The sequence below is a fragment of the Podarcis erhardii genome, assembly GCF_964252035.2.
Source record: "Podarcis erhardii genome assembly, chromosome: 16".
NCBI classification, from domain to species: domain Eukaryota; kingdom Metazoa; phylum Chordata; class Lepidosauria; order Squamata; family Lacertidae; genus Podarcis; species Podarcis erhardii.
This window is the reverse complement of record NC_138514.1, coordinates 3388276-3413971: the sequence shown is the minus strand read 5'-3', so window position 1 is coordinate 3413971 and position 25696 is coordinate 3388276. Positions and strand designations below refer to the sequence as shown.

The following is a 25696-nucleotide window of genomic DNA, read 5'->3' as shown; positions in this document are numbered from 1 at the left end:
TCCTTCTTTTCTTTTGGTTAATATCCCTCTTTGGCAGGTTCTTTTAATGGGCTGGAAAAAATTCTTCCTATGAAGTTCCAGGCTTCCTGTGCTTGAATGAGCACAGCTCCCCATTGGCTGCCCACCGCGTCTCCTGATTGGCTCTTGAACTTGGAGGTAGGGGTGGGGAGGGGGAAGGAACCTCTTAGGGTGGCTATAAAAACTCCAGGTTGGTCACCTGCAGCGAGGAGGAGGAGGAAGGGGAGTCCAAGTGACGGCGGAGAGCAGCGGCTTGGACGGACTCGGCGCGTCTGTCCATCGGTTGCTCCTTTCTCAAGCCCCGTCCGCTGCCGCGCGCTCTGCTGCGTCCGGCTCCGCGTCTTCGCTCCAGCTCGAGAGGGGGCCAGAAAGCGAGAGAAGCCCGAAGCGAGAACTTAGCGGAAACTTAGCAGAGAATGCTCCGAAAGTCGGCGGTCCTGCTGCTGCTGGCGGCCGCTGCTGCTGCGACTTACGAAGTGGAGCAGAATGACTCCTTCAGCCCCAGGAAGGCCAGGCTGGCCGCGCAAAATTCAGGTACCCTCTTTCTCCTTTGCAGGCAGGAGCCCGTGCAGACAGCTGTTGCGGCTCACTTTGGCCGCAAACGCAGGCGGGAAGTTCTCCTGCGCAAGCCGCTGCCCCACTCAAAGAAAGGACGGGAGCTGTGTGCAGGAGGGGAGCTTGCGCAGGAGAACTTAACGCGCTGCGTTAATATGCCTCCTGCTTCTCTCTCTCTCTTTCTGCCGCTTTTCCACAGCCGAATGAATGGGAGGAGAGCGCTCGCTCGTTTCAGGAGCTGGTGTAGTGATCCTAAATGCGGGGTAGTATTCGAGGTGGTTCACACTGCGCCGTCCACTTCAGCCACAGCGGAGACCTCCAGTCTTCTTGGAGAACTGAACTGAAGCAGAATGATTCACCCATCTCCGAGTTAAGCACCATTCTAGCGAACACTTCATGCCTCTGATGAATTGCGCCCCGCCCCCAAAACAGCTTCTGCTAGAATTAAATTGGCTGGTCTTCAAGGTGCCCCGAGACTTTTCGTGATGTTAGCTGCAGCAGATTAACAGAGCTAACCTACTACTCTGGAAATAGAAAGATGGTGTGTGGCTGTGTATGCACCATATACTTAAGGCGTTCTCCCTGCCCTCCCCCCGAAAAAAGAATCCTGAGAACCGTAGTTTGTTCGGGGTACTAGGAACTGTAGCTCTGTGAGGGAAAACTACAGTTCCTAAGATTCTTTGGGGGTGATGTGTTTTACATGTGTTTTAAGTGGATGGTGTGTATGGAGCCTTAATAGCTGTACTGGGAACAGTGTACCCCATGTAAGTACCTACATCTGAAAATCTACACCTTCCCTTTCTGGCTTCTAACTTTTAATCCTCCCTTGCTCTACAGTCAAATCAGAAATTCTCATGTTGCATGTTACCAATACACAGTCTTAAAACAAGTTAGTTCCATTTGAGAAATGGGCTGTATATGTTTTGCTGACTTACCTAAAGCTAAACACTTTTGAAAAGGCTAAGTTGTTGGCTGCTGCTTATGCTTCCAGCGCTGGCAGGCATCACTTGTACCCATTTAAAATAAAGACATTTATACTCCTCTGATTTGACACTTGCCAAGAGAGGCTGCTATTTCAGATCTGCAAGACTCTGCAGCACAGTTCTAGGGTATTTGCTCAATTTCCTTTTGTACTTGGTTGCTATAGAAACAAAGGGTCTCAGTTATTCCACTGTGCCTAAAACAATAAGAACCCTAATACATATTAAACATGCTAAGTGCCAAGTTATAACCTGAATCTATGGAAACATATTGTTATAAAATGAGTTGTTTTATTCATTCATTCATTCATTCATTCATTCAATTTCTATGCCACTCTTCATCCAAAGATCACAGGGCAGTTTGCAATATAAAAACACAAAAATGCAAAACTTAGTAACAAATAATAACCCCCACCCCCACACACAGGGTATTTATTTCTGAGGATAGTTAGGGATGGTTTGCAGAGAGCTTTGTCTTATCAAATAGTTCTTTTTCCTTGCATATAAGTTAGCATTGAAACATGCAGTGTTCTCATTTAAAAGGTACTCACGGCAAGATGCTACACTTGACTAAAAATTAACGAGCTTTTTCACTAGGTTTCTAGAACTACAGTACTGTCTAAAATCCTCTGCTTCCCTGCGAAATAGCATCCCAATTTTTTAAAAGTCCTGGTTTGCACGTCATTCCTAACATATGAAACATGATCAGGCAAAAAGTAACAGATCTCCCTTTGCATGACTGAGTAGAAATTCAGCTTGGAGAAAAATGTTATACCAATTTACCTGCAGGCAGGGGAGAAATCTGGTGGATTGTCAGCCAGCTTCTGGAAGAAAATTGTCCTGCTGACATATTTAAATAGTTCAGCCTTGTGCACAAACTCTGGCGGCTCTTCCTAAGTTCTTTAGGCTGCTCTACTCGCCTCCATGAGCTTAACTACTGGGCTTTAACTACATTTACTGCATTACTCTACTAATTTTCCATCAAGGAGCTCAAGGGGATTACATGATTTTCTCCCTGTACATTCCATCTAATCCCCTTCAACAACCCTGTACAGTAGGTTATGCCCAGAAATGACTAGCCCAAGGTCACTAAGTCAGTTGTATGGCTGAGTAGGGATTTAAAGCTGGGGTCACATCAATCTTAGTCTGACACTTCAACCATTTCACCACCATGACTGTCTGCAAAATCTTTACTAGAGCCTTACACTCAACTTAGTGGGATTACAAAGCCTGCATTAGTGACAGCTTTTCAAACTGGAGTTGAAAGATAAAGAAACATTTGTCCAAAATGCTTATAGTGATAAGGTAAGGTTAGACTCTGGGTTTATGGGCCCCCTTCAAATGAGAATTTAAATAATAATTACTATCAAATGTGGCAAGCCAGGAAGCCCTGTGCTCATCCCATCAAATGGGGCCCTGCCTTTTTGCTTCAAAATCCTTTCCTGGTGGCACCATTAGGTCCTTATTTAAGCAGATGGACATGTTCACAGTGCATCCATTCAAACATCCAACATGATTTGGAAGCGTCAGCTTCTCTACGTGGCTGATGAAGGTGAGCACTTGCTATGAGCCGATGTGCTGGTGCTCTGCTCTTGGCCACTGAGCATCCTAAGGCAATGGTAATTTGCCTCTTTCTACAGTATATACTCATCCCATGCTTCTTCCAGCTGTGCACTGCAACACTCAGCTGCCAATTCCATGACACCTCCACATAGAAAGCAAACAACGCAATGAGTGTAGAATGCATTATCTATTTTTAAATGTAAGGGACTGCAGTTTCCTATATTTAAACTGTTTTAGTGTGTCACACCAGAAGCACGGGATGTTCAATTTCGGAACAGAAAGGATAGTTGTGCAAATTGACCCCCTTCCGTAGTGATTCTTTAGGCTAAGTTATAAAGTTTATACCATAATACAGCTGTTTTAGATGGGAGGTTATCCCCTGCTGGAGACCTGACTAACCCAGTGCCAGTAAATAAGGGTGTACGCCAGGGTTGTATTTTAGCCCCGCTTCTTTTTAACTTATTTATCAGTGATATGAGGAACCCTTTAGCCATCTCACATAAATTTATCCACTCCCCTCGTATAGCAGATTACCACTGTCCTTTACTTCTCTACGCAGATGATGCGGTACTACTCTCTTACTCCAGAGTGGGTTTAAGGAGGGCACTAAAGATTTTTGCGACATATTGCCATTCTAATCATCTGTCTATTAACCACACCAAGTCCAAAGTACTGATATTTTCAAGGAGTCGAAAACTTTATTCATGGAAACTGGAGGGCACGAAAATCGAACAAGTACGCAAATTTAAATATTTAGGAATTTATTTTCAATATAATTTAGGGTGGAAAGCGCATGTTGAATATCTTCAAAACAAGACAAAAGCCCTATCACACTCCCTCCTTCGTTTTTTCTACTCTGAGGGGGCCTTATTCATCCCTGCGGCCCTGAAAGTGTATAGCATCAAAGTGATGGCCACAATGGCCTATGCGGCAGCTTTATGGGCTGCCTTTGCAAACCTCTCACCATTAGAGTCACTTCAAAGCCAATTCTTACGCCGACTTTTAAAATTACCAACATGCGTAAGTAATGCGGCTATTCGCTTAGAAATGAAGATCCCATCAGTGGAGTTAGTTATATGGAGGAGAGTTTTGATCTATTGGATTTCCCTGTGGCATAAACTCCCGAACCACTATCTCATTCAGTGCATGTGGCGAGATGACTTCACAATTTGTGGTCAGGAAAAATCCTTGCCAAATTGCAGTCCTATGAGATCTCGCCCACTGAATTGCTCAAACTGGATTTAATGTGGCAAAAAGGTGTATAAATCAAAGGCTGGATGATGCGGAGCTATACCAAAATTTCGTAGCTGGTGGTGGAGCCCGTTCGCCGTTAAATTTCAGCATAACCCCTATCTACCGCACTCCGTCCTACTTAACATCGCTTATGGCCGCATCTCACCGATATGCCTTCATTAGAGCTAGGTTTAATGTCTTTCCAACAAACGTGCTGAGACATAGATTCACTAAGGGCCAAGTCCCTTCAACGTGTGCTTGTGAAATGAAAACATCTGAATCTCTATATCATGTTATGTTTATCTGCCCTTTGTACAGTTCAGCCCGTGCTAGCATACTAAACTCCATAATCCAGCCAATGGCTGACAAACCAGTAGACCTACAGCTTGCCTGGGTTCTTCAAGATGTGGATCCTTATATTACCCTACAGGTTGCTAAATTCCTAACAGCCGTCCTCTCGTACAAGAGACGGAATGGAATGTTAGCTGATTATTGATAGTTATAAGAATTTTCTATAACGACATCAGATATTGATTTTAGTGTAGTGCAATTTTTTTTTTAATTTTAATTTTAATCTTAATCTTAAACTTTTCTTATGAATGGCTGATATTTGTCCTTGTGAGTTGTAAACTGTGTTATACTACTTGTGGCTTGTACGAGTTCGCTGTTTTATTTGATTTGTTTTGTTGTGTTGTGTTTCATGATGGGCGTAAAGCCGAATAAACAAACATTTTGATTTGATGGGAGGTTTGGGGCATCATTAAGGGTGACTGAATTTAAAGCGGGTAGAAATGTCCAATGGGGCATCATCCATTAGGAAGTTCTCCTGAACAAAAATAGACAAATCCTTCCCACCCCACTAAAAGATGAGCACTAAAGGGTCAGAAAACATAATGCTACCTGCTCAGTTAGCAACTGGAAGCCTGGGTAAGTAAGAATCATAGAATCTTTGGGCTGGAAGGGACTCAAGGGACCCCCTGTAATACAGGAAATGTTTCAGCTGGTGCCAAAAAGCAAGCAATGATGGCACCATGTGTCCTTCTCTGGGGAGAGCATTCACATCAAGATAGTCTGGGTCCCACATATGCAAAGTAGCTCCTCTCGCTACATGAACCCCTTGCTCATTAAGGTTAGTGACAAAGGCCCCTTGGAGCATCAGCCCATTATTGGCAAGGTGAGGAATGAGGCCACAGTTTCTCCAGAATTACCTTCAAGTGATGCCCAAGACTTTGTGTCGGTGCATGCTTTCAGGAGGTGAGTTAAGGCGCCTTCTTTTATTCTGGAATGCTTGTAGTGTTCTGTAAGAGTTGGAATGCCATCAGGTGTGGCTTAGGTTCTGTGATGGTTTTTATTTTATTTTTCTATGCATCTCAGAGGTAATCCTGGTTTTTATAAAGAGCTGGGTGATGATTTATTACTTACACCCCCTGCCCATTCAACCAGGTTGCCCCAGTCAGGATATACATATTTGACAGTACTTAACAGTCCCCAAATGGAGAAGAAATTAACTTCAGTTTACATATACTGTAAAGGCAAAGCTACCCAGTACTTACTTTCCAAAACATTATTCAAACTAGAGCACAGCCATCCTTCAGAATTTGCACTTCTCCAAATTTTGCAATGCAGTTTTCCAGCATGTGATGTGCATGAGAATGTACCTAATACAGTGTGCATATAAATGTATATATTGGTGGAAATTGCTTTGCAAACTGAATTTATTAAGCAAAATCATGTCTAAAATATGCATAGGGAAACTTGGCACAAGAAATACTGACTAATTTCAAACTGATGTGTAAATGTGGAGAACTGAAATTAAGGTTGGAAAAACGAGAAACCAAAATTAGCACAGTCATGCATTGCTACCCAGAAACAAAAGAGGGAGAGCACAGCACTGAAGCAGGCATTCAGAAACTCTTTTCCAATCAAGCATTCCATAGAAACATGCCCATTATGTATGCATTGCAGCCACACCTCTAGTCCGTAAAATGCTAGGTATTCCTCTGCTCCTCTTGGCTTCCTGTCCTTGAAAGGTTTACTGACTTGCCACCCAGAATTTTAGCAATAATTCAAAAATGCTTTTTCTACAAATAATCTCTCCCTTGTCTGTATGTTGACTTGGAATGGGAAATTATCATTTCCCTATACATGCAGAAACACACTCATGCTACATAATCAGAGTTTAAAAATTGGAATGAAGTTGGAAGCCAACAGTCCCATTCATGTCTACTCAAATGCAAGCCCTCAGTGAGCATAATGGTCATGTGTGTCTCTTTAACTGATGAAACCCATAGTTCATAAACTCATTGAGCGGCCTTAAGCAAGCCATTATAGAATGATAAGGAGTAAGGAACGGGATCTGGCAGGCAGGTAAGCATGATCCTTGTATCCCCACCCCCTTCATGCCAAGCTTGACAGGGAGTGGGGTCACCTATTTGTCAACCACATTGACCTCTATTTTTGACTGCAGGGGTTGAAATCAAACTGCAGGCAAAGGCACAGTGCTATTTAAGCCCTGGTGGTCAACTGGTAAGCAGTGCTGGCAAACCCCATTTTGGTGCAGTTGAGTCTTTACTCACCCCACATGTATGACATCAGATCTAGGGCAGGTAGGTGTGGCTTAGGCAAATGAGGAGGCCTGGCAAGGCCTTATTAGGCCTGTGGGGTTGCATTTCCCCACTCCTGACTTAAGGATTTGTGATGGTTGTATTGGAGTGAGAGCCTGCATGGGCCAAAGTGTCCTTTGGCACCTCCTTTCTCAGAATTGTCATCATACGCAGCCCCTTTTCCTGGCTGCTTCTCAAGGAGAGGTGAGACAGCGACACCCGCTCAAGCAGCTCAGCTGGAATGAACTGCCACTTGGCTGCTCATCCACCCCATAATTGTCTTGCAGTGGCCATGACAACCCAATTTGCCTTTTCCCTCCTCCCTACCTGTCTGTCTTTGCATTGCAATGGCTGCTAAACTGTGAACTGTTAAAATAAAATGTGATGCTTCTTAGGTGCATTGGCAGTAAGCTGATATATCAAACTAGCAATGTCTGGAATTAGCACTTTGGGAAGGGTGTTTCTGTACATACTAACCATTTTGAATGTGCAGTTGTAATAGCCCCAAAGTCTGACATCCATTGCTTGTTGGAGACTGTGTCGCATTGCAGGACTGTAACTATGTGCTTGTTTCTTCCTGCTTTGTAAAATTGGGTTACATTGCTACAAACAGTGGACTTGTGCTATGGTTCTTGTTGCAATAAAAATGTTTTGCTATGTTAATAGTGACACACACAAACACACAAACTCCTCTCCACCATTCTCACTATGGCACTAGTGTGGAAGGGTGAGATGGGAAGGTTCATCTAATGCAGCCTTTTCCAGCTTGGTTGAACTACATCAGGCATGGCCAAACTTGGCCCTCCAGATGTTTTGGGACTACAGTTCCCATCATCCCTGACCACTGGACCTGTTAGCTAGGGGTGGTGGGAGTTGTAGTCTCAAAGCATCTGGAGGGCCAAGTTTGGCCAAGCCTGAACTAAAGTTTCCATCATCCCTGACTGGTGGGCTGACTGGGGCTTGTAGTCCAAGACAGCTGGAGGGTACCAGTTTGGGAGTGACAAATCAAATGTTTATAAAGTGGCATCATAACTGGGGTGGAGGCTTCTCGGCTTGGTTTGTAAAATGAAAGCACCAGAAACTTTTGTTTTCTTGGCAGTCATGCTTTCCAGTTTGGAGTCCCTAAAACCAGTGGTGCTATGAGGGCTGGACTTCAGGGCAGAAATCCACCTCACCAAAATGAACAGGAGGACCCCCAAATACAGCATGTCTGACTTACTGTGTTTGTGATGAATAGGCAACAGTGCCTTCAGGAACTTAGTTTAGTGCCTGTCACCTGTGGTTCAACTGTCCAATTATGCACTAAGACTTTCTGGGATGGTGTCCTCCTGGTGTATTTCACACACAAAAAAGGCTTGATGCAGAAAATGTACTCTCCAAGGTGCTGGAAGCTGACTCTTACAGCAGAAATGCATTTGAGGTGTGGTGGCTTAGCTGTGGGTGCTTGTTAAAGGTGATGTGTAGAATATGCACACTCCAAGAGGAAAGCAATGACTTAACAATTGCTGGCAAATGCCTTCAATTGAGTTGAAAGCTGCTATGGAAACATGAGGCATGGCAGAAGTCTGTATTAAGATGGACTCTCCTTCTCTCTACCCCTTCTCTTTTGCAGCGGATGTGGTGCGGTGTTTAAATAGTGCCCTCCAAGTAGGGTGTGGTGCTTTTGCCTGCCTGGAAAATTCCACATGTGACACAGGTGGCATGTATGACATCTGCAAATCCTTTCTCTACAGTGCAGCTAAATTTGACACTCAGGTACAGTATCAGCCTTAACCCCTTTTCCCTTGCAGCTTCCTTGCTGATGGATAGGGGGAGAAGGGCCAGGGCTCCATGGTGGTGCAGTGTTTGCCTTGCAAAAGACATCTCCACTTAGAGATAGGAAAGTCTCCTGTCTGAAACCCTTGAGAGTCTCTGCTAGTCAGTGCAGATCAGTGGGTGGAGAACAGCTGGTCCTCCAGATGTTGTTGGACTCCAGCTCCTATCAGCCTCATCCAATATAGTCAATGTTCAGGGATGGTGGGAGTTGTAGCCCAGCAACAGCTGAAAGGCCACTGGTTCCCCTTGGTGTAGGTGCTATTGAGCTATATGAGCCAGGGGTCTGAGTAGGAGGCAGCTTTCTTTGACTCATATGCCCAGGGGTGAGACGCTGCTGCAACCAATACTATTGTATTGTACATAAGTTCTCAGAATTCACCTAGTTTCATATAGTGCAACTGATGGAGAGTGGACTTGGCTTGGCTGAGACAGCCTTACAGGCCAATCAGGGAGGCCTCAGTGGCCTAAATTGGCTTTTGGGCTGGAGCCTCCCAACCCGTGTCTTACAACAACTGCAGATATCAAATGCAATCTTAAAAAGAAGCATTCTCTTATTCCACAGAAGGAAATGCTTCTTCTAAGATGCTGGTTGCTGTGATGCATGTGTGTATCCTCTTAAAATGAAGTGTCTTGTTTTCTTTAAAACAGGGATAGTGGAACCTTTGGCCCTCTAGATGATGTTGGTGTCAACTTCCCTTGGCCTCAGCCAACATGGCCCACTACTGGGGATACATAAATAATTTTATTTGTATATGGCCCATTTTGTTCTTAAGCCTGGTGAAGTCCCAGCTATTTGAGCAAATAAGGGTTGTAGCTCACTGGCAGATAACTTCCCAAAAGTCCAAGGTTCAGTCCCTGTTATCTCCAGGTAGACCTAGGGAAGACTCCAGCCTGAAGTTCTGGAAGGCCACTGCTGGTCAGTTATCAATGATACTGAGCTGCAACAAAGCTGCTGGTTGCATGAAGAGCTTCTGAATTGTCCTTTGTCCCTTAAGCACCTATATTTTAAGTAGCTGCAGATATGTCGGGTGCTTTATTTGCTGCAAATATGTGATAACTTGTACCCAGAGACAGTTTATTCAGTTGTTGTTGGTTTTTTTTAAAAAAAAAATTATTAACACAGCGGATACATTCAAGTGGTGGGTTGGGACTAGGGGTCCGTTCTATGACAGTACATTTTCCACTCACTGTGTGTGAAGGCTTGGCAGAGGATGTCTTGTGGGGTGGAGAATCAAGCTTCCCTTTCAAGAGGAAACAAATGTTCTTTTCACACAGCCACTCCTACTGTGGGAGCTGGCAGGGAGATGTGCAGTGCCAGATCAGCCTGACATGACTTGCGACTTCTATTTCCCAGGAGGCTAGGAAGTAGAAACTTGGCACCTAACCCACCAAGTGTAGAGCCCTGGCCATTCCTACCATTGGACAAGGTGGAGTGGCTTTCCTTAGGCTGGAGATTTTAAGATGCCAGTAAATAAGAACAGCAAACTAGCAAATTTTAAAGTTCATTATTATAGGGTGTGGGTGTGTTTGTTTTTTACTAACGGTGGATTTATTTTTCATTTATTTATTTTTTGCTTTAAGCATCACTGAGTAGCAGAGTATCTAAAGTAGGGACCATGGCAAGAGACTATGGCCTACCAGATATTGTTGGATTTCATTGCCACCCGCCGCCCCAGAAAAAGTCAGCTTGGCCAGTGGTCAGGACTGATGGGAGCTGTACTCTAGCAATGCTTAGAGAGCTGCAGGCTTTCTTGCCATCCCAGTCAGATGGGATTTCATATGCAAAGCATCTATATCTGCAGGGTAGAAGATTACTGAAGGGGGATGCCTTTGGAACTTGCATAGCCCCTATTCTGAAACAGCTGTTTTGGCTGCCAGTTCCTTTCCTTGAGGTGTTTAAAGTCTTAAAAGGTCCCAACTTTCGGAGAGACTGCCTCATTCCTTTCAGGTGATATGATCGGCTGAAGTGGGGGGCTCTCTTGGTAACTCCTCCACCCTCAGACATTCATGGGGGGGGTGAAGTCCAGGAGAGGGCCTTCTCTGTGGCAGCCCCTAAGCTGTGGAACTCCCTCCCCACAGAGATGGGTGTGGCACCATCATTATACAGCTTTCATTGTATGCTTAAGGCATTTCGCTTTACCCTGACCTTGGACACCGGCTGGTGTGTGTTCTTAGCATGCATCCTATTCCTATGACCATTTTAACTGCTTTTAATATTTACTTTTAAATTGTTGTAACCTACCCTGGAACTTGCTGATAAATGGCAGGTAAAAAAATTAATAAAAGATCAAAATGTAGGAAGCCACTTACACTAATTTTGCTTAAATGTTCTCTCCTCAATAATATGTGCTATGTGAGTATATTACATAGTGTGGTCTTTTCTTTTTACAGGCAATCCCCAATTTGTGTGTGGGTTGCAATTCTGGGCCCCCATGTGGGTCAGCGGAGTGTGTGTAAGCCTGCCCCACCCCGTTATGCCTTGTTACATCCCCACCCTACTGCACCCCCTCTTCTGCTAGTCCCTAAAAAGCACAAGTCTGGGAGTTTTTCCATTTCTCCCAGGCTTTCTAGGCACAGGTCTGAGTGGTTTTGCCTTTCCCTTTCTGCTTTCTCCCAAGAAACCTGCGATTTAGTGCTAAATCATAACAAACAGCAACCCACAAAAGAAACCCAATTGCTGTTTGTTCCGATTCCATGCTAAACTGCAGGCTTTCCCAGAGGAAAATGGAAGTGTACATGAGCCCTCAGTGTTGCCAAGTAAGCTTTGTATGTACTGAAGCTTTAGTTGCAGTTACTGATATACATGCTAAGGGTGAATTTGGTTTTCTGAATTCTCCTTAAGTAGCCAAAACAGCACCACCCATGAACAGCAGGCTTAGGGAAAAACACAAGTTGGCAAAAGTACATTTAAAAAAAAAAATTATATAGGGCGAACCAAAAAGGGGGGAGGACTAGTGAATTTGGGAGGAGAACAGGGGAATGGAGTATCTTGGGAGAAGGCATTGCTGGGTGTCCAGAATGCTGAAATGGAGTCATCCCCACTGGCAGGGGTAGAGGAGAAATTCAGTCTAGTTTGCATTTAAAGGCAAATCTACCTAACTTTTACTTCCCAAAATAAAATGCAAACAGAAACTCTGCTGTAATTTTAAAATTACCACTTCTCTGAATTTTGCAATGCAGTTCTCCTGGAAAGCAATATGTGCAAAAATGCATATAGTTGTAAAAACAGACATATGTATATATAGGGAGAAATTAGCACTAAAATGCTTCTGAATTTTTATGAGAACTTAAAAAAACAAAACCTCTTGAACTGGAAATGTGGAGACCTGGAAAAATGAGAAACTAAAATCAACGTTCGCCCCTTGCTAACTGAGGTTCCCACTTGAGGATCATTAACTACATGTGGTAAAAGCATAGTATACAGTATAGATTCATACTCCTGTTCTTTTAACCTGGTCACTTACACCCTAACAATCAATTGGCAGGGGAAAGCCTTTGTGAAGGAGAGCTTGAAGTGCATTGCAAACGGCATTACCTCGAAAGTGTTCCTTGCCATTCGGAGGTGCTCCACATTCCAGCGAATGATTTCTGAGGTGCAGGAGGAATGTTACAGCAAGCTGGACATCTGCGGCATTGCAAAAAAGAACCCAGAAGCGATCACAGAAGTCGTCCAGCTTCCAAACCACTTCTCAAACAGGTAGGCTTGTTTGTGCACTATAAAAGACATGAGTACACTTCTTGAAAAAGCATGTTCAAGACATGGCCAGGGATGAGGGTTAACATAGCTGGGCACCTGCCACATGCCAGGGGTTCCACTGGCAAGAGTGGACTTGCTTTAGCGGTTGGCTCACTAGTCGGTGCATTGCTCATAGACCCTCCAAAAGCTGGCACTCACCCTGGTTCAAGTTGGGTTGATTGTGATGATAAAGTTTGGTGTGGAAAGAGGACCAGGTCCACCACTGGAGCTCCTGAATGGAAAGGCAAGATGCAAATGTAGTAATGAACTAAAGCTGTTCCACAATAAGTTGAAGGATGTTCAGTGGCAGAGCATCTGCTGTGTATGCAGAGGCCCCAGACTCAACCCCCAGCATATCCAGGTAGGGTGACGAAAAGTGCCTGTTCAGAAATGCTGTCAGTCAGAGTGAATGGCAGTGAGTTTTATGGACCAGTGTGGCTGTCATTCTGAAAGGAAATGGCTGCAGCTCTTCACTGCTGTCTTGCTGACTTGGTGTAAGGCAACTTCCTGTGAACTCATGGTCTTTCTGTGATTGTCTTAATCCTGCTAAAATTGTGAGAATGTAGCTAGGGAGGCAGCAATTTCTGCAGTGGGGGGAGTAAGAAGCCGCAGGGCCTCTTCCAACCTGCAGAACTCAAGTGACTGAAGGGGGGCGGGTAGTCCTTCGTGCTGCTGGAAACAAAGCCAACAGAATTTCCCAGCTAGTAAATTGACACAAGTTTTCCCAAAGCAATCCTGCTTTCTCAGCTGTCCCCAACAGAAGCTAAGCATGAACTAGATGGCACTGCAGTCAAACAGGAGGTCATTAAAAGGTCAGGGCACCTTTTCCATGGTTAGTCTTGAATGGTATCTGAAATGGGAGAGAAAAGATTGGCATGTGGGTATGCGTACTAGGCTAAAACGTTTTTAAAAGACTCCTATTTCACAATTTGATCTCAAGCAAGGCCTTCTTTGCTGAACTGTTGCATTGTATGATTTCAGGCCTGGCCGCTCTACTGTACTGTCTGCTTCAGGAAGGGGGAAGGCTTGTTCCCTCCACAAGTTATTTGTTTTAAAGACTTACAGCCCTTATTTTTATCATTGCTGATATCATGGTGGGGTGCAGCATAAAACTGCCATTAGCAAAGCTTAAATGGCAGCAGGGGCCTCTAAACGTAGCAGAGAAGTCTGAAACAGTCACTCATTTAGAAAGTCCTCGGGGAGGAGTGGGGAACCTTTGGCCCTTCACATGAAGGGCCTTGACTGTTGAATGTACTGGTTGGGGTTGATGGGTGTTGGAGTCCAATAGCACCTTGAGAGCCCAAAGTTGCTCACCTCTATTCTAGGTACACAGGTACATGTTTACTTAATGCTGAAAGGACAACAATGTCAGTTCCTTACACACCTGTATGGGGGCGGAAAAGATTCTCAGGCAAAAGGCTGCAGGCAAAAGCAGGTGGATCAACTAATATTCATTCTTGTACCCTTGTACAGCAGGCTAGTTTCTGCACACAGAAGTCACACACCCCTCTGTATCAGCCTTATCAGAGTCCAGGGGCACAATCCAGTCAGACAAACACTCAAGAAGGGTGTCAGGCAGGTCAAGTGCGGACTGTGACCTGGGGATAAGGGGCATGGCCCGGGATGAATTCCAACGGCCAGTAGAGAGGTCCAGAAGGCTACACCCCCCCGACCTGAGGTAGCCCACCCCCTGCTGTAAGGCAAGGGAGGGTAGTGTATGACCTTCTGGAGCAGTGGTTCTCAACCTTGGTCCCCAGATGTCTTTGGCCTACAACTCCCATGATCCCTTGCTCACAGGACCAGTGGTCAGAGATGATGGGAGTTGTAGGCCAAAAACATCTGGGGACCCAAGGTTGAGGAAGGCTGTTCTAGAGGTTCCTAGCCTACAACTCCAGTCTTCCCTGACCATTGGCTGTGCTGGCTAGGGCTGATGGAGTTGGAATCAGAGTCCAACAACCACGAAGAAGACTCTGTCCCATGTCGTCATCATCAACCAAACCTGCTGATTAGAAAGCACAGGCAATTGGTTATAGCAGGGGCACTTCTTCAGGTATTCAGGCCCTAAACTATTTGGGACTTTAAAAGTAAGCAGCAACACCTTAAATTGAACTTAGAAGTGGATGGGCAGCCAGGGCAGTTGTTTAAGGAATCAGTGTGATATCTCTCCTGGTGGTACCTGTCAAACCTCTGTCACGTGCTTTATTGACTCAGTGAAACTTCTGGGTTGTCTGCAGTGCATGGCAGTCATTCAAACAGTAGCTGATCACAGCATGGGCCACTGCAGCCCTGCCAGGAATATTTGTAGCTGGTGAACCAGCTGAAGCTTGGAAAGGACTCTCCTTGCCACTAAAGCCATCTGGTCCTCAAGCACCCTCAAACTATGTACCTATTCCTTCAAGGGAAGCACAGCCCTATATTCCCATATCCAGGAATTGGTTTATTGGCCCTCATCTAGCCCATTAGCATATCAAAGCACCAATTCAGTACCTTTACTGCCTCACATGACTCAGATGACAATGTGAACTAGATATTGTTGGGCTGCAACTCCTGTAATTTCTGGCCTTTGACCATGCTTCCTGTTGGGACTTTGAGTCCAACCACTCCAGAAGACCACAAGCTCACTGTCTCTGGCCTCCTCCAACTGGCAGCAGTTCTTCGGGGATCTGGGCAGCAGGATCTGCTACTACTACTCAACCAGCAGTGCTGTTAAGTAATATAAGACTCCAGGCTTAATGGTCTGTTGGAGAGAGCTTTAGATGTGTACTGTGGAAATATTTATAGTTTTCACTTGTTACTGATGAATCTCCCAGAGAACTTGTGTTAAGTCAGCGGGTGGTATGGAAGTAAATTGTAAATTGTAAGTACCAGTAAATGAAGTAAACCTCTATTTTTCACCTGCCTTCCCAAATGTGATAAGGGCAAGTATTTGGGGTAGGGGGTGTCCTATTCTTCCACCTCAAGCTCCTGCCCTCAGCACTGCTGTTTCAAGCCTTGTTGTCTTAGAACTTTTGGGGTGGGGTCGAACCTGGGACCTCCTGCATGCAAGGCAGGTGCTCTGAGCTATGCACACCCTCCGTTTGCGGCGCATGCATAAGGTGAGTTGATAGGGTGTGCCAATAAGTAAAGTGTATTGGCATAGCTAGAGGTGTAGATTATCGGTGAGAAGATTGAGTGGATGTTCTTTCCTTTTTAAAAACCATCTCAGTCCTGCACCGAGGTAAACAAATTCTTAAATTCTGGGATTCATAGAAGTGGCAGAACTGGTTACACTTGCCCAAACCAATTCACTCTGGTTTAGCTAGCTATGAAAGAAGGCAGGCAAAGACCTGCAAGGTTCAAAGGTTCTATATTGTGTTGACCATGTGAACTTTTTTCCCTAGTTTTGGCAATTTCACCATGCATTCTCTACAGAGTTCTTAGCCATTCATAGGTGTGGGATTATAATCATTTTCTAAAAATTGAAACTAAGGGTCAAATAGACTATCACATTCATGGAATGCAAGCTATGTTTGCAAAGGAGCAATCAGGAGCACCCACTAAAGTTAGGGAGAGCTCTGTTTAATGGCTAGATCTGCTCTGTCACATTACCCATTGCTAGGTAGCCTGCAGCTGGTTTTTAGAGCTGCAGTGCAAACTGACCCTCAGCCCCAGCCAGCAAGGTCATGGATGGTAGGACAACTTCATCAACACCATCTGGAAGGCCACAGGTTCCCCACTCCTGTCTTATATATGCAGGTATTATATATAGTTATTGCAAAGCTATTACATTATATAGGTATTGGCCACCCCTAAAAGCTGTCTTTTGTCTTATGGCTTGCTTCAAGTAAACAAATCCTTCTGTTGATAATCAGCTGATAATCAGCTTGATAATCAGCTTGATAATCAGCTGGAATAGCTCTTGCTCTGTCCAATTTATCTATTGCTCAAGAGCATTTGGGTGTTGGAATTCAGGGTCCTGTCTCCCTACCCATCACCTGTTCTCTAGTTCTTCTAAGAATGTTCCCTCAGAAGTTGTAAATAGCTTTCTCACTGTGGATCTTCATTTCACCATGGCTCTTGCTGTCTCTTATTAATTATATTCACAATTTAGGCTTTATATTGCAAACTGCCCTGTGATCCTCAACTGAAGGGCAATATATAAATTTAACAACAACAATAATACTATTATTATTTATACCCCACCCATCTGACTGGGTTGCCCCAGCCACTCTGGGTCACTTCCAACAAATTTAAACACAGTAAGACACCAAACATTAAAAACTTCCCTATACAGGGCTGCCTTCAGATGTCTTCTAAGTATCAGTATCAAACTTTATTTCAGTCACAGACCAGCATAAGATAAAACATACGAATAAACTGAACACATAAGACTTAAGCAGGTAAGGGATAAAAAACTAGTAGTTAAAAGATGATTATATCATACATAACTTTAAAAGATAAAAACAAGGACAAACTGTTAAGGAAGGGAGCATGAAGGAGCATAGGTCTTGCATTTTGGGCCTCGTTTGTGGTGCAAACCATCCTTCAACAAATATCCATCATGGCAGCACAAAATCTAGCAACTGAGTAGCAAATCTGCATTTTCATCTTGACATAGCAGAGAGGTATGAAGTTGGTTTGTGCAACTTGGAAATTTATGTAGCTTAGGCAAGATGAATCTAGATCTTTCCCATCATTTGCCACCTGATCCTTCTTAACTGAAAATGGCAGGAATCAAGCCCTGGGCCTTTCGTGTGCAAAACAAGTGTTCCGCCACTGGCTGGGAGTGAGGGATGCTGCAGTCCACCAGCATATGGAGGGCTGCAGGTTCCCCATCTCTGCTTTAAGGCTTTTTGGAGTCAAAGGTGGTTTGCTTTTTTCAGACTATTGAAAGTGAATCCAGGAGAAGCTGTTTTCAGTTTGGAAGTTGAATCCTTTTGTCTGTCAAGCCATCGGGTTTTAGAATAGGGTCCTTTGCCAGCAAAGTATGTAGAAAATTGCCACAGTCTTACTAGGGGATGAATCTCCCTCTTCAGTAATGGCATCTGGGAAATGAGCCTGAAACCCCATGCAAGAAATTCACCAAACACAATGCTGGGCCCTTGAATAAAGAAACCATAGATTCCAGTAATCTGGATTCACGCCCAGAACCAGTATTTATTTATTTATTTATTAAACTATTTCCTGCCTTAAGTATAAGGTGCCCAAATGCCAGGACCAGCTTAGGAGATTTTTCTCCAGGGGTGGAGAACACAATAGTTTCCAGATAATGCTGGACTACAACTCCCATCATCCCTGACCATTGGAACAAGAAGGGACAGAACCTCCAAGCTGCTGTCAGCTAATGAAAGTCGCACCTTGGCACGCACTCCTCTTTCAAAGTCCATGTTTATGCTGGAGCTGCCTGTGCAAAAAGTAATAGCAGGGAGGGAAACCCACATGCTGAATTCTTGATAGATCTTCTCACTCTCTGAGAGGATCATTGGAATAGCAAGACTAAATGCATATGACTACTCTGTCATTTGTGGGGGTCACAGAACAAAGGAAAACACAAAAGAACCATTGGGTGCAGATAACTATTAATTGTTAGCATTTCTGTGGTGCTTTCAGGTGCTCAAAGTGCTTATCAGGCCTTGATGGTAGGGGCAGAGGAGAAATTCAGTTCAGTACATGGTTAAAGGTGAATCTATAAAATATGTACAGCTATCCTTCAAAATTCACACATCTGAATTTTAAGATTCAGTTCTCCAACCAACTTTTGCAAAAATCCATATACTAGGATTGTGAATTAATAGTGGGGGGAATGCTTGCAAGAATGTGTACATTAGTCAAAACTACATATAAAAATGTGTTTTAGGATAAATTAGCATAAATTTTCATGAGGACTTAGTAATTTTTAAAAAAACTGATGTGAAAATGTGGAGAAGTAAACTTAGACTGGAGAACTGAGAGAAATCAAAATTGACAAATTCACCCATCCCTTGTGACTACTTAGCAAGGTGTTAAACTCAAGGTCCTCTTAAGCCACTACACTGCATCAGTCTCTTATTGACTACGTTTGAGTAAAATCTGGACTTCTGTCATCTGTTTCAGCTTCCAGCAGCCACTCCTCAGCTCAAAAATGCAGCAAGAGCATTCTTGAATTGACCAGTTGCATGAACTCTCAAGTGTTCTCTTGCATTTATTTCCTGTGTATGTAACTGAATGAAAAAGTCACATTGACCAGAGCATTAATTTCATTTAAAAGTTACTTTCTTTTTTTAGTTAATTCAGAATTGATTCATTCCATGCTTAAAAGAGGTTCTTAGTATCATGTGTGAAAACCTTCTTTCTCTAAATGAAAGATGTCTTGCATTTCTGGAGCAGTTATTGTAGGGCAGGACAGAATAGTTCAGATTCTTAAAACTCCACTGTCTGGCTCTTTGGAAGCAGACTCCACAAGTTCTATGAAGCAGTTTCCCCCACCCCCCAGTGGCTGGAGTCTGCAGAGGTTGAGCTGCTGGGAGGAAAGATGATGCCCAAGATTAGTTTCACCAATGTGGTTCTGTCGTTCAGATGCATGGGGCTGCCTCTGGGGAAACTGGCCCCTGTGTATTTCAGCCATGGACCAAACCGGATGTTGCCCTATTCATGCAACTAGCAACTGCAACAATAGCTTTCTTAAATCACGTTTGTCATTTATTGTATTTATTGCTCACCTTTTCACAAACTTCTGCAAACCAACTTACAAAAATGATACCAACATTAAAGCCAAATATAATCATGGAGCCTCCCTTCTCCCACGCAGAGTGCAGATAGCAGGCATCTGGGACCAGATCTAAATCAGGACTTCACAAGGGGCAAAGGAGCAAAGCTGCTCTAAGGAGCACTGCCCCACCAACCTTAGCCAGCTCCCACCTGCCTTTCATCCAGCCCAGGGGGCTACAAAGCCTATCACCTTCCTCCTCCTCTTCCTCCTTTAGTCTGTGTTTTGCCCTTGCAGAAGTCAGCAGGGAGAAGGATGGGGGCAAAGCCAGAATTAGTTAGCTCTGTCTATTAGTGCCTCCAGCTTCACCTGCCATTGGCTTCAACAGCTGTTGGTCTTCCTGCCTTGTGTCTTACTAATCCCAATGGGCCAGTCACCACCGCCTGTATGCCATGGTCCTGATGTGCTCTGCACCTGAAATTGCTTCTCAAAAAGGCATACATGAGGGTGGCACTGTGGTTGCTAATTGCATGGGTGGGGTTGTGTCTAGTTTGGCTCTGCATTTCAATGACAATGCTCTGCATTTCAATGACAATTGCATGTAAGACATTCCTAGTTAGCTAGGTTCTAGTCAGGGACACAGGGAATGCACAGGGAATGCAAAAGGCCACCTCATGAGAGCATTCTGCAGATGGGAAGCTATGTTAGAAATGGCCCATTCTCTGAGAAAACTGGGCAGCACGGGAGAATGGATGGAATCCTTTGAGGAACCAAGAGACCTTTGCATTGAGAAGCTAGTGTCATATAGTAGCTGAGAGCCTGAGTTGTGAACTCTGTTGCTAATTGCGGCACAAAGAGGGGGGATTTCCATTAGGGTTGTGTCTGGGGTGCAAATGGTTAAAGCTCCCCCTTCTGTGTCTTATGCTTGAAATGAAAATTGCCTTCCATCTAGGATTCATTTAAAATAAAATATCCTCTCACATGGCTACAAGCCACACAATTATACTGATGTGAGGGCTCAGCCACACTTTTGTATGGACCCAAGCAGTTTTCCACTTGTCCCGTGCTTCTTAGGTATGTGTCTGGGCAGTTTTGTGTTTGCCTTGCAACTTTTCCCTGGAAAACAAACACTCTTTACCACTGAATCAGAAGAAACATCAAACCCCCAGAAAAACTGATCACCATTTGGTCCAATTCAGCCGTAAACCGTTGGTTTTCCTGGAGGGAAGTGGCAGGACAAGCGGATGTGTGGGAGAGTCCTTAGTTAGGCCCTGATCAGTGCTGTTTTTCTAGAACAAGAGGGGCTGGAGCTCATCCTGAGCTCCTCCTCTCTTCTCTTATTATGGCAATGATGCCCACCTGAGAGGTGTTAGAACTGAGTTCCAGCTGAAAAAAAAGCTCTGGCTCTGATACTGAAGTTTGTGGCAGGGTGCTTGTAAACGTTTTATTGAAGGTCCTGTGTGAGTGGCAGGGGGATGGATGGTGGCTAACAGATTGAGGTTGAATCCTGACAAGACAGCAGTACTGTTTTGGGGAGACAGGGGTCAGGCAGGTGTGGGGGATTCCCGGGTCCTGAATGGGGCAACTGTACCCCTGAAGGACCAGGTGCGCAGCCTGGGAGTCATTTTGGACTTCCAGCTGTCCATGGAGGTGCAGGTCAATTCTGTGTCCAGGGCAGCTGTCTGCCAGCTCCATCTGGTACACAGAATGAGACCCTCTGCCCGTGGACTGTCTCGTCAGAGTGCTGCATGCTCTGGTTGTCTCCCGCTTAGACTACTGCAATGCGCTCTCTGTGGGGCTACCTTTGAAGGTGACCCAGAAACTTCAACTATGCGGCAGCTAGACTGGTGACTGGGAGCAGCTGCCGAGACCACATAGCACCAGTCTTGAAAGGCCTACATTGGTTCCCAGTACGTTTCGGAGCACAGTTAAAAGTGTTGGTGCTGACCTTTAAAGCCCCAAATATCCTCGGTCCAGTATACCTAAAGGAGCATCTACACCCCCATTGTTCGGCCTGGACACTGAGGTCCAGTGCCGACGGCCTTCTAGTAGTTCTCTCACTGCAAGGAGCAAAGTTACAGGGAACCAGGCAAAGGGCCTTCTAGGTAATGGCTCCTGCCCTGTGTAACACCCTCCCATCAGATGTCAAGGAAATAAACAACTATCTGATGTTTAGAAGACATCTGAAGGCAGCCCTGTTTAGGGAAGTTTTTAATGACTGATGTTTTAATGTATTTTTAATCTCCTGTTGAAAGCCACCCAGAGTGACTGGGGAAACCCAGCCAAACGGACGGGGCATAAGTAATATATGGTGGTGGTTGTGGTGGTGAAATAATGCATATGAAGTTCTTTGGTGTGGTCCGAAATGCCACACAAATGCTTTAATTGTATTGGTGGGAGGAAATATGAACAACTAACTGTCTGATCTTAACACAGGTATTACAACAAGCTCGTGAGAAGCTTACTGGAATGTGATGAAGAGACGGTGGCAACCATAAAGGACAGTTTGATGGCAAAAATCGGTCCGAACATGGCCAGCCTTTTCCACCTCCTGCAGACAGATCATTGTGCCCAAATCCATCCGAGAGCAGACTTCAATCGGAGACGTATCACTGAGCCTCAGAAGCTAAAAATCTATTTCCGAAATCTGCGGGGGGAGGGGCCTGTTCAGTCCCACATGAAACGTTCTTCCTCAGAAAGTGTGTAATGTTCCTTGAGAGGGTGGAAGTGTAGGGCAGCCTTCACCAACCTGGTTTCCCCCCAGATGTTTTGGACCTCAGCTCTTGAGTTTTGTAGTTCAAAACATCTGGAGAGCACTAATTTGGTGAAGGCTGGTGTGGGAATCCAAGCTCTACCAAAGTAGGAAATTTACTTCTTCTTTTCCTTTAGCATTAATAAACACCAGAAATTTACTGTAATTGATTTTAAGGAACACTGAGCTAATCTACACATTCAAAACAAATAACGACATGTGGTATATTCCTCCTAGGACTGAGCTGCTTCATTGTGCAGATAGGAGAGATGCAAATTTAATGCACAATTGCTTGTATCCACCAAAGTTCTCCTCAGTGTAGCCCCACTGAAATTAAGGTGTCCATTGATTTCAATGTGTCTGCTCTGGGTAGGACCAGCATAGGGTACAGCCCTTAGATTTAACACACTTAAAAACAACAACTAGCATATCTCAAAAAGCTGTTCTAGGACCATCTCCATTGACCCCTGGGCTTTTCATTGACAAGGGGTTTGTGAATGTTCCCTGCTCATCTCTGCCAAGAAATACAATCCCCTTATCTGCACTTTGAAGTGGTATAGTCCCAGGAAATTTATCATATGTTTGAAATGAATGTATAGACCGGCCCCTGGAAAACAGGTGGGTTTTTGGGTGAGGGGTAGGGTATGGCAAGGATTTATTTTCTTTCGCTGTCTTCAGACAAGCTGTATGGACCTGGGATTTCTGGTTGGGGAGGGGATCCCTTAATTCCTGAAATGGAAATACCTTCTTTTCTTTCCACTCACCTTCCCATAAAGAAATCCAAAGAATCTGGGCTTTTCTAGAAAGCAATGTTAACAGCACTTCTTCAGCAAACACCAAACTATCACTGTACTGTAGCTCAAATGCCATTGCAGTTTGTGCAGGGAGGGAATGAAGTCAACTGTTGAAGGCTAAATTCTGCTGAACTAAGTTGGCAGATAAATGGTGGCGAGTCAAATCTACAGCAGTTGCACAGTCTATAGAGGTCAACTGGGAAGTCTCCTTATGAATGGTGCTGGCCAAGGCCAAATAGGGTTGTCGTATCTGGGCTTATGGTCTCATTGTTGTGCTCTTAATTTTCTCAAACTTGAAGATCCCTTAAATGCCTGATTTATACCAAAACTGATTTTTTGCACTGTGTTGACCCTAAAGCAAGAAAGGGGGGCACCTGTGATCCTCCATAAGTTATTGGGTTCCAGCTGACATCAGCTCCAGCCAGCTGGGGATGATGGGAGTTATAGTCTAAATGCACCTTTAGGACCACAGGTTCCCACTCCTGCCACGGAGAGAACCCCACTGCAACAGTTGCTCTTGGCCACACCTGCCCACACCATCTGAATGAAGGTCACCAAAAACAGGTTTATCTATAATTGGGCAGCCAAAGTTTTTCAGAAGGGGGGAGGAATGGAGGGATTCTGAGTACTTTGTTTTCCCAATCACCACACTGGAAAAAGGGGTCATTTTGCCAAATCTTTCCCACCTTTTTTTTTTTCTTCTCCTTGTTTCAGCTGCCATTTTTTTTCTTTACCAGAACTAGCTCTGGAGCTTTGTGGCGATGTAAAATAGCAGATTGGCTGCCTCTACTGCAGTTGTTGCTGTTGCTACTTTTAGCAGCAGAGGAGGAGGGAAACCTTAAGGGAAATGTAAGAAGCCATGTTGCCCCACCCCTACTAATGGCATGTCTCTCTCCCAGCAAATGGGTATAGCACAGCTCAGGAACCTCTGTCCAGATATTGTTAGACTCGAACTCCCATCAGCCCCAGCCAGTGTGGCCAATGGTTTGGATGATGGGATTTGGAGTCTAATGAGAGGGGCTGTGGCTTCCACCATCCCCGTGTTACAGATTTCCTCCTTCCATTGATAGATAGTCTCTATCAATTTCATTGCCACCAAACAGGGAGGAAAATGTTGGAAGGTCATGTATGTTCAGTTCTAGGACAGCCATGGATTGATGGTGTGTTGCAAGTTGTCCAGGTCATGGAGATGGGGACCCTGTGACCCTCCAGATGTTGGATTACACCCATCATCCCTGGTCATTGATCAAGCAGGTTGGGGCGGATCCAAGTTCAGCAACAGCTTGCAGGCCACAGAGTCCCTACCCCTGCTATAGATCATAGCAGTGGTACAAAATAGTTCCTGGTGTTGTTTTCATGTGTGTATTGGTGGGGGCGGGAGGTTAAATCTGTGTCTGGACTGTACCACTCATGGAAAGTTTGTACCTGGCATGGCTGAAACCCTTTGATGTGCTTGCAGTAGGCGCTCTTGGGCAATGGAGTGGACTCCCTCAGGAACTGATGGGCTCTCCTTCACAAAAGGTATTTTAGCAGAGGCCAGATGCATATCTGTCAGGGAACCTGTATGGCAGACCGTGCACTGAGCAAAAGGTTCCTTCCAACTCTGATTCTTGGTAGGGGGTGGATTAGTTGGTGGCTGTATTTTTAAAGACAGGTACATTCAGCCATGGGACCCCCATATTTGCAGCTGAAAGTGGTATAGTGCAGCCAACAGGTCTGCCACCTCAGTGACCACTAGGCCCTTATTTCTATTAGGGTACTTTGTCTGTGGTCAGCCGTGACTGTGGGAGTTGCATACCTCTTGCACTGCTTCAAAAGCAAGCAAATCTCCTTATGTACTGTATCTTAATTCAAAGCTTTAAAAAGAATCTTGAGCAAAAGGCAGTTGTTTTGAGAACAGAGTTTCAAGACTTGTTGTGTGGTATAAATAGTAGAACTCATGTACTGTACATAATTTCCAGAGGAGTCTGCTTTTAAATGCAGAACAGAATACCTTTATAGCATGCATTTTAATCTTGTACCTTGATTTTTTTCCCTCCCCCCCCCCCCCGGGCACTGGTAGCATTAAACACTGCCTGCATTGAAATAATGGCACTTGTTGGATAAAACTAAATATTCTTGGTTCTAAAACTAAATATTCTTAAGGCGTTCTTAAATTATCTATCCCCACAGTAAGTGGAGGCACACATGCCAGTTCTGCCCCCTCCAGACCTGGAGTCAGTAGTGACTAGGGCCCATTATGACTTGTGGGGTGGAAGCCAGGGAGCCAACAGCAGGTGGCGCCCGAGCCCTTGACAGGCAGAGCCAACTAATTCTAGTCTTATTCCCATCCTTCTCCAGGCTGAGTTCTGCAAGGGGCAATAATGAGACTAAGGAAGAAGGATCTTACAGCCAGGGCCATGCCATGGATTGGTTGTAAGTAAGAAGGCAGACAGGCAAGGGCTGGCTGGGGGCAGACTGAGGTTGGTGGAGCAGTGCTCCATTTACCCAAATGGAGCAACAGCCTCCACTGGTTGCTGTCGTTATGATCTGGAGCCTTGCGTTATGATGGGGAGTCTTCTAAGTGCATTCAGCAAAATTCACTTCCAATCACCTTTTAGACCATGCCATTCAACATGGAAAAATCAGGGGTGGAGAAGGCAGGGGGAACATGGAGGGCTCCATTGTTGCACCATGGATACTATTTAGGAACCACTGAGCAGAGCTCAAGTGCCCCCAGAGTGAATGAAGCTGCAGTCCCAAGCACACCGCCTGTGAGTGTGATGGGGGAACCTTTGGACTTCCAGATTTCATTGGACTACAACTCCCATCATGCCTGGCCACTGGCCATTCTGGTTGGGGCTGATGGCAGCTGGAGATCAACATCACCTGGAGGACCACAGATTCCTACGAAAGGAAAGGATTCCTTGGCCTACGAAAGGGTGTCAGCCCTATTGTACTTAGTAGGATTTACTTCTAAGAACCCTGCTACCGAGAGTAGGCA

At 44.8% G+C, this 25696-nt stretch overlaps 1 protein-coding gene across 1 annotated transcript; it reads left to right on the top strand.

Moving 5' to 3' along the window:
- The first annotated feature begins 255 nt into the window (after nt 1–255).
- Nucleotides 256–25696, top strand: STC1 (stanniocalcin 1). Its single transcript, XM_081843840.1, has 4 exons — nt 256–552; nt 8565–8707; nt 12253–12464; nt 21604–25696. Exons 1-4 carry the CDS (start codon nt 435–437, stop codon nt 21872–21874), a joined length of 744 nt encoding a protein of 247 aa, XP_081699966.1. The 5' UTR covers nt 256–434; the 3' UTR covers nt 21875–25696.